This window comes from Montipora foliosa, chromosome 4 (assembly GCF_036669935.1).
Source record: "Montipora foliosa isolate CH-2021 chromosome 4, ASM3666993v2, whole genome shotgun sequence".
NCBI classification, from domain to species: Eukaryota; Metazoa; Cnidaria; class Anthozoa; order Scleractinia; family Acroporidae; genus Montipora; species Montipora foliosa.
Genome location: NC_090872.1, coordinates 29,144,779 through 29,154,222, shown reverse-complemented (window position 1 = coordinate 29,154,222; position 9,444 = coordinate 29,144,779). Strand labels below are relative to the sequence as shown.

Sequence of the window (9,444 nt, the reverse complement as noted above, 5' to 3'; positions counted from 1 at the left end):
CCACGCATCGCCCTCAGAACCCAGCTCCCTTAGCCGGAGGATACGGATATCGAGCAAGTAATGAGAATCCCCGTAGTTTAACATGCTAGCGATTACCGGGGGGGGGGGGGGATTGGGAAGGCCCAAAGAGTTTCACGACTCGGCCAACAACATCCATTCTGCGGCCAAATTGACCCACACCGGAAAGCTGGAACAAGCTCGACCGTGTAGCGTTCAAGAAACCAGCTAAAAAAGCTTGGCGCGCCGAAGAAGTGATTGTCCACGATGACACACGAATTTGATTCTGAAGTTTCTCCACGTCGAATAGCCTCGTGCTCACTCAACGAAGTGAATCTTGAGCGAAACCTTTCTAGCGGACAGATACCCAGACGCCCGTTAATAAACTTCTGTCCAAGGACATAGATCGCTTGCCGTTTCATCGCTAAGATGTCAGGGCCCCGTGCCCGTCCAATCGCGCAACCCGGCTGGCAGGCTGCGTCGAATGAAATAAACACACCCATTTGTTCAAATACATATGAACCACTTCGAAGCTGCGAGGAGGAGGGTGAAGCTTTCATAACCTTGGTTACCTTCCATCGACCAGCTTCAGCGAGGATATAAAACGTGGCTCAAGTGCTTCAACATGCTTCAATACCTCTTCAACAACACTGCAAATGTTTTGTTTATGGTGTTCATAGAGGCTCGCTTTTTACGACTATGAACACGCGTGTTCCCGAACTTCTGCAAAACTACTTTGGCGCTCGGAAAATAAAAAGGCCATGTTGCAAAAGCCCATCACCTAGGTACGATCTGCTACTAAAGCTAAACACGCTTTGTTGAGACCAAAGCTAAGTTTTTCCGGTCTAACGGTATCAATTTCCACGGAACACTGGTGCTATTGAGGCTGTCAGCGGCTATTAATCCTCAAAAACAAATAACATAGGACCGAAACGCTACCACTTAAACAACGGGAGTCAACTATTGTGCGTAAATTAGCCGCCGCTGAGGAGAGAGGAAAAAATACGCTAGCAACCAAATGTTGACGACGGCAAACTCAACTGAAGAAAATTCTGAAGTGACCGTACTTGAAAAAGTCTCATCCATTTTTAACCTCACAATCAGAGAGCAACCTTTTTTTCAGATTGTTTGCGTTCTCATCTGGCCCAGCCAAAGAATTTTCGCCTCTCTCTTGCCCAGAGCCGAGCCGTATTTTACCAATGTCATTAAACTTTTGAAAACACAGACCAACCACCGCACTCAAAGATATTGAACTGGCAACCTTGTAAGAAAAGAAAAACTCCAGAATCGCTCGAGCGCAGGTTAAAGTCAACAAGCGGAGGAAATATCCGGAATAAACATTGCTGCTTGTGAGTGTATTAGCGAAGAACTCAGGCCCCCGCAATGATGCTTTCGTCGACAGCATATCTTTTGCAACCGTTTTCCGTCATCTTCTTTCGAGTTTTTGTTTAGTGCGGTTTTAATAACACCTACGTTCATTGCGTTAAACCAAATTATCCGCGGGTACTATAAAAACAGCGATATATCAAGAACAAAATAACCCTAGAGAATATTACAACAAAAAATCACCGGCTACAACTTCAAAACAGCGCCATTAACAGAAGTATTAACCACAAAAGCTAATAATTGCAAGGGAGGTTTTAACACTGTCCTCATGAATTAATGTACAAAAAACGCGGTAATGTGGCGAAAACTAGTTGACGCGAAAGTTCAAAATAAACTTCTAATAATCGCTTTGGACACGTTTTTAAAATTATAAACTAGACGATAAAACGCGCCCCCTTTATTAGAAGCCGACAAGGTATTGTTTGCAAAAGCCCGCGAATGAAAAAAACTTTCGAACTTCAACCGCAAATTCTGCAGGTTAAGATTTGTATTACTTCAGATATTTTCGCCTCAGGCGAATTGAGCATTTGACGAGTGTTTTAGTACAACGCTTTCGACCGAACAGACATTACTTTACTCTGCTCTTACAAGAACACGTTTTGATTGTAGAGTTTCCAAGGGTAACGACTAAACTACGTTCAGTTTTTTATAAGCGGACAGGAGGAACAAGAAACATGAAAAGTGAAGTTGAATTTTCAAGACCTTCATCATCAACAAAAATTAAAGTATTGTAAATCGTTTGTACCAAGGCTTGGTGGTTTTTTTGCTGATTTCAAAACCTCCCGCTCCAAATAAAAATTGTGCACAAATTGTAAACAGGGTAAGACAAAAGTTGGAAAGTTCAAGAAGACACGACATTCGCTTGAGCAATCAAGAATATAAAATACGAACTTAATAAGTTTTATTCTCGTAACAGGTTAAATAGCGCAAATAATTGCTTCCTTTTGCTGTAAAACATTCACCGAATTCTATTTGCTTGAAACCCATAGCCAAAAAAAGCCATTCAAAGCCCTATAGCGACACGCTGTCAATCACATATCAGAGGCTGTTTTCAAGTTGCCGCGCACCAGCTTAACACAAAGCAAGCGGGTGGATAACTGCAGTATTAAACACGATGAGAGGTTCTGGCGGTCAATAAAATGCGAACCGTTCATTAACAGAACCAGACAACAGAGACAATAAGCAAAAGTATTGTTTTGGTAATGACAACTGCGATGAATCTGCCCGCATCGAAATACCCACAGAAAAGCGAAAACCCTGACATTATTTTTTCATCATTTCAAGTTTATGCTAATATTTAGATGACATTTTCAGGTCGAAAACAATGTTCATATCTCAACTGAAGTGTCCTTCTATTAGTCATCTACCTGACTTGTACAGTACACTCTAACACTCTTGGATTGCGATTTCACAGAGATGGGGAAAGCGAAATCGAGCGAAGTTAATTTAACACGATCGCAACAAGACTTATTGAGCTAACTCGCGTTCTTCTCTCAGAAAGCAAAACAGACTTACTTTTCAAAAAGCTGGCAACCATGAGGAATCAAAGCAAAATACAATGCCGCTTTCAAACACCGTAATATCGAGTTTATATTACATAGGCTATGTCCAGTCCATAGCTCCAAATTAAAGGTGTCCAGATTTGAGGCCGAAAAGTGAGGTTTTTCTACGAAAACAAGGCACTGGAAAAGGACAAAATGATGCCAGGGAAAAACCTAACTAAAAGAATCTTTGGATCCTACGGCAACGTGGTTGCCACTTACAATCGGCTCGATATCAGTTGAATAAAGCCCTGGCCAAATTATCGAATAGAGTTGGATTCAACGCTCCAACTTTGCTAGATCCAACATTGTTCGACCGTTTGGCCAGCCAGGTTGGAAGATGTTCGTCCAACATTTTTGTTTCGATGAAGTGTTGGATGGAGTTTGCTTTTGATCAAACATTGCGACCAACAATTCTGCTCGACGCAGTAATGTTGCAGTGTTTTGCCGCTCTTCCAACAAAGTTGTGTCTTGAATGGAGTCACGTTCGCGCTGCTAGCCAATCACGAATCGCTACCTTAATTCAAGCCTAGGCTTCTAGCATTATTTGCAATAAAAATGCAGAAAAGGATCAATGGGACGTCTTGGAAGTTGATGAACTCAACATCCAGAAACCTTGATAAGCGAGTATGAAGCAAGGACATGTCTTCGGGCACTTTTAGTCCTCTTAATCACCACAATCGCTCTGTTTTGAGATTTCCTGTTCAATAGCACTCAAAATTTCTGCAAATTGATCCCCGCTCATTCTCATCAACTCCTAAACGCAAATGTATCTTGCAGTGAACATACCCTTTTCTACACGCTCCCTTATCCATTTTTAGGGTTTCCCTCGTTTGAATCCGTCATTTTCGTCCTCAAGCAGTTCCAGTAGCACAAGCACTACGAGCGGTTTTCATTTCAGTGTCAGCGTCATATTTAAAAATTTAGCGCCAACTTGAACTTGAATCAGTTTTGTCAAGCAATGTCGGATGAGTGTTTTGCCACTACCTCAACATTTACATCCAACAATGCCGCATGCGGAATCCAACTTTGTTCGATAGTTTGGGCATGGCTTTAGTGCCAACTTGCAGCGGTACCTTGTTTCGTCTAGCAATGTTGAACAGTGCTTTGCCACTATCTCAACTTTCACATCCAACCAATAAAGTTCATACACTCAATGAAGCAATCACGCAAAGTGCTTGGCCTCCATCATGTCATGTGGGCGGTAAGATCAAAATGCTCTAACAAGATTTGAAGAAACACTTAACAATCGAACCAAACTGTTAAGCGCCATTCTTGGTAAATCATCGGTAGGCCATAACAAAGGAATGTAGAGTTCTGCTTATTTCAGATAGCTCAGTGAATTGACAACTACAGTGGCAACACACTTTCATTTGAATCGCCATGAAAAAACTAACAGGCCATCATGAAATTAACTGGCTTTTTCTCAGGGGCCGCCGTCCCGCGTTGCTTAATTTAAGATTTTTAACGCCCTTTACGACCAGGAGCTTTGCCGCTCCACAAAAAACGCAACCGAAAAGATGGAGAAAACAGCAGACTTCCGGTTAAATTGCGCATGCTCAGAGGCGGAATATTTTGGGCAGCATAGCACGTCGTCCCTCATATCAACTGGTATTCCACCGCACCGCTATTGCAGGGATCAAACACCGTTCAAGCCTCAAGTTTTCAAGCTTCCTTCTGTTATTGCTAAAATAACGTTCCTAAACGGCAGGAAGTGCCCCGGTGGTGCAGTAGATAAAAATTTACGCTACCTCTTTATATTCAAAGCCTTCATTACTTCCGGTCTATAAAAATCTCCCTTAGACAAAAAGTCTTTAAGAATAAAAGTAGTCTAGAATTCGAAAGTTAAAAAGCTGATGGGTATACAAACCCAGTAACACACATACCTTTGGGTCCAGTTTCTGATATTCCGGATTTTCCTCATCAACAGTGAAGAACACAGCCTCTGATGTCACGGTCAAAGAGCCTGGGGCAACAACGCAAGGCGCTATTAAGTGACACGAGCTCGTAAATATCACGTGACCCGAAACATCTCGTCCAAGGTTGCGCTCCTCGATGACCATTTCGGCAATTTCTTCTTCGTCCAGAGAATACGAATCCTCAGGTTTTGCGGAGGAAATTTTGGCGAAGTTAAGATGCTGCGGATTAGCGGAGACGTCTTTGTTTATTCCTTGAAGAATGAAAAAAGAAAAATAAACAAATTATTAGTAGACCACTCTTCAGCGTCAATGAAACAAATGATACAAACAAACGAACACAATAAATTTGGAGGCAGACCTGTTATCTATTTCCAAGCACAGCCAAGGAGTTAATCTGGCAAATGGCAAAGTCACACACAAGCAGAGAGAGAGAGAGAGAGGGGGGGTGGGGGGAGCTCACACGTCCGGAGGTTATCCCCGGAACAAGTAGCAAGAAGCAACTGAGAGTATTGCTACTCCTCCCTGGACGGAATACAAGTACACCACAGGGATACCCCCAGTAATAAGTCGCCATTACCAATTTACACACCTGGGTAGGAAGAGACAGTGGAGCAACGTTTCTTGCAAGAGGAAACAACAGGATGACTGAGCTACAATCTCGGTCAAAATTCCGGTGTGAAAATCATTGGACATGCACTCACAAACAAAGTCTATTTGTCCTCCCCTCCACCATACCAATGTTGATAACGTCGTGAAGAATACTGTGCAAGCCATTGGCCGTTTCTAAACCAATACTGGATTAGGGCAAGGGGGAAAGTATGGAGAAGTTAATCTTTTACCGCACAGACAAATTAGGGAATGACTAATTATAGTGGTCTGTCACATTTTCCAAACGAGTTTTGTCCAAGATTGTAGGCCTCGAGACAGCGACCCTGAAGTCGGGGATCTGCGCGCTCACCTAAACACCAGAAAAACTAGAGGTACTTTGAAACTGGAACATTAAGATTCAAAGCCTAGTGCCCTGACCACAAGACCCTCTGTCAAATTAAGAATATTTTTTGCCACTCAGATGTTAGGCAGATACTTTCAAAAGTTGAAGAAAAAAAGGTAGTAATATTTTTATCATGTCATAGTAACACTTTAAGGAATGGTCCGAGAACGAAGTCGAGAATTAAAAGGAGTTGAAATCAAGACATAATGCTAACTTCGGTTTTTTAAACGAAAGAAATCTGGCCATCTGAAGGTACGAATAGTTTTGTCAGTATTTCTTGAGTTGGCCCAAAAATTCAGCGATACAAGAAACGCTATTTCTAAACCAGGAAGTTTGAACCGCCGATTTTAAGTTTCAATCAAATTTGCCTTCAAGTCTTATTAGCTCAATCCCTGCATCGCAGCTTACCTTCTATGCCTTCGAGCAAAGTCGCTTCGGGATGACTGGAGCCATACTCGTTTTTGACAAAGCGCATGCGTCTTCGGCTGTCATCCTCCCACATGTCTAGCCTGTAAAACTGTACAGTTGAAGGCGGCTGCTGCCCCACCGACCAGGCGCCGTGTTCACTGGTTATTATGTCTAGTACCTAGTGGAAAAATTATGCCACCACTCTGATAAATAGACCAAACCCTTGAAGACCAGATAGTTCACTAAAATTTTAATTAATCCCAGGTTTCAGTTCTTCAATCCACTTTTGACATCTTTCAAGAGCGAGGAGAAGTCCTGCAAGTTTCCCTATGCTTTTCAATGTTATTCCTTAACAGAGCGCATGGCCAATTAGCATGAAAATTTTAAAAGTATCATGGCATCTATTGCAAATCAGGGCTTTGTCGGGACGAATTCGACGCACGACTAAAGCGATTTTAAATCATTCCTAATTCAGAGGATATGGAGCAGTAACATCGTTCGACCCTAATACGCCTCAAGTTCGGTATCACACAGCAAAGCAGTTACAAAGAGCGGCCGAATCACGAACAACGAAGGCGACGAAAATGCCACAGTACAGTACGTTTGGAGAACAAAAAAACACAGCTTTGCTCGCCCCGCACTTGCGTTTTACATTTCGGGACACGTCTTTGTCGTTCTCATCCTGACAACAGAGAATGTTAGCATTCGCCCTTGTCACACGGCGGCCAAAACAGCTCTCTTTTACCGCGCCAAGCCTCACCCCATGGTTTCCACTGCGAGGCTTGGCGTGGTAAAACAATGCTCTTTTGGTCTCCCGGGACAATATGGCCGCCGTGTGACAAGGGCGAATGGACAACGAGTGCGACTTCTAGTACGAGTTCTGCGATTTTGATCATTGCGCAACCGCACTGCCCAGCCCGGCGTGCTCAACTCGTCCCGGCAAGTTGGTCTGCGACGACTTTACATCGAAAAGTCATATCGGTAAGTACGAGTTTTTGAAAAGGAAATTGCATTTGATCTAGAACCGTTTCTTTTAATTTAAAGCTGCAATAATCTACTAACAATCCTCAAGTGTTGGGTAAATAACTAGGGGGATTTTCGAGCCTGAAAAGCAGCTTTAAATGCTGATATTTTGTCAAAGAATTAGTGTGTTTTTCTACAGACTGGAACTCACATTATACACTTAACCTTAATACGTAGAGTACAACTTCGACAAAAAGTAAAAGTTGTACTTGTTCTCGTACTCGCCATCGTTGACGATGCTAACATTCTCAAACGACGCGAAATGACCACGAGAGACCATTTCCGATTTCATGTCTGCCTCCTCTTAAAAGCGAGTCTACGTGCGAAGTTTTTCTTATGAAAATAGGTTTTCATGCATATGTAAAGAAGAACTAAATCACCATCACAAAAATTTTGCACTTAGACTCGCTTTGAAGAGGAGGCCGATATGAACTCGGAAATGGCTTATTGACGTCATGTGGAGGATGCGAGCATCTGACACCGAATTCCCAATTTTCTCTCCAAAAAACCAGAATCTTCAAATCCATCAGTTATTCCTGGAACGTTGGTAAACTCTTTGAAGTTGTATTTTGAAATAACGTTCTCGTAATCGTCCTTGCTTAAGATTTCTGTTGCACCTATGATGAACATACCTTTTGAATGACATTCTTAGCCACCGAAAAATCTCGCCTCTTTGTCGCCAAAAGCAACTGATCCTGCAGTTTGTCGTTCTCGCTGTACGTTGCTTCAGTCAAGCGACACAGGTCAACAAACTGCATGTGTTTTTGACGTGAAATTCCCTCCAGCTTGCTGACGATCACAAACGCCTCGCTCGTCGTCATTACAATACGTTCGCGCATGGCGTGCGAGAGAAGTCTTCCTTCGTTGACGAGCTCCATAAACGCCATTCCTCCATTTCTGCATGATAACAATTAAAATAATGGTAATTGTAATTGTAATTGTACTAATAATGAGCCCTGAAAGTATTGGCCGTGAGGACGGTTTCCTCAACACACCTTCCAGTTAACATTTACAAAAGAGACGGCAAGGAAATGAACTTTGTTTTGCACACTTTTTCGAGATTCAGTTTAGTAAACTTCCCCAAGCTAACAGAAATATCGAGAAAACCAGGACACCTTCAAGTTCCCCTACCCTTGTTTTTTTTTTCCATTTGTTGACGCTAAATTGGCACATGACCAATAGAACATCTACATGAATTTTTTTGCAATTTTAAGCAAAATGCAATGTCTTTCACAAGTATTTCGTGAACCCCTCCCCCCCTCCCTCACGCTGATCTTGTGCGGAGAGGGGGTGGGGTTTAAGACCTTGTGTATCGCTTAATTTCCTAAAATAATGTTCACATTCAAATGAGAAAACAAAAAACGAAAACATAGGGAATATCAGAGTTTCTTAACCCTACCTCACTCCACTTTGCATAGTTTGATAAAATGATTGTCGCACTAAATTCGCATGTTGTCCAGCAAAGATTGCTAAAAAATAAGCTATAAGCATAGATTATGCCAATATTGTTTACTCTTGACATATACAAAATATAAAAGCTGCTAAGCGACAATTTGCCGTCCCTTTTTAATCTCAGAGGTCCTTTTCTTTAGCGACTCATCTTAGGTGTGCATTCAAGCGGGAAAAGAACGTGATGGCTGAAAAAGTTCTTTTGGCCAGTCACGAAATCCTCGCAAGCTCCTGGTAGGAAAGGATTGCGTGACCATCCAAAGAAAGATGGAAAGGTACTAACCTCTGCAAAGAATTCTGCCATTCTTGCGAACACAAGAGCATGACCAACTCGACAACAGAATCCGTCTTCTGACACGAAAGCCCTTCTAAAACCAGTTCTTGCCCATGACTTCCAACCAGAAATCGGCTGAGAAAGGGACTGAAGTCCACCAATATCTCTTTGAGAAGGGAACCAGATGATTTAAATCCAATCTCTAATTTTTCTGACAAACTTAATCGATTAAAGTCTACCGCGCTTTTCATGAGACTGGGTAGGGCCATTCCTTCATTCCAGTTGAACATATCTTCTTCCACCTCTGCAGAAGCATTCCGCTGTCCACCCCAGCTGGCCGCTCGAGAGCGAGAACCTGTCTGATTTTGTGCCTCGCCCTCTGTCGCAGTACTGTCTGAAAAAACAAGATCGCCTTAATTTTACGACGATGTACAGAAGGGGATGACATATTTTGCT

The 9,444-nt window shown here is 42.5% G+C and overlaps 1 protein-coding gene and 1 pseudogene across 1 annotated transcript in view; both read right to left on the bottom strand.

Annotated features, from left to right (window-relative positions):
- LOC138000543 (lipopolysaccharide-responsive and beige-like anchor protein) overlaps positions 1 to 9,444 on the bottom strand; it is an 87,836-nt gene that overhangs the window by 43,322 nt on the left and 35,070 nt on the right. Inside the window, exons 31-33 of the mRNA XM_068847034.1 lie at positions 8,998 to 9,382; positions 7,898 to 8,162; positions 6,243 to 6,420 (exon numbers count right to left, since the gene is read on the bottom strand). Of these exons, the coding sequence (XP_068703135.1) occupies positions 6,243 to 6,420; positions 7,898 to 8,162; positions 8,998 to 9,382 (828 nt within the window). The remainder of the gene's footprint in view (positions 1 to 6,242; positions 6,421 to 7,897; positions 8,163 to 8,997; positions 9,383 to 9,444) is intronic.
- LOC137999373 (uncharacterized) lies at positions 14 to 5,417 on the bottom strand (annotated as a pseudogene).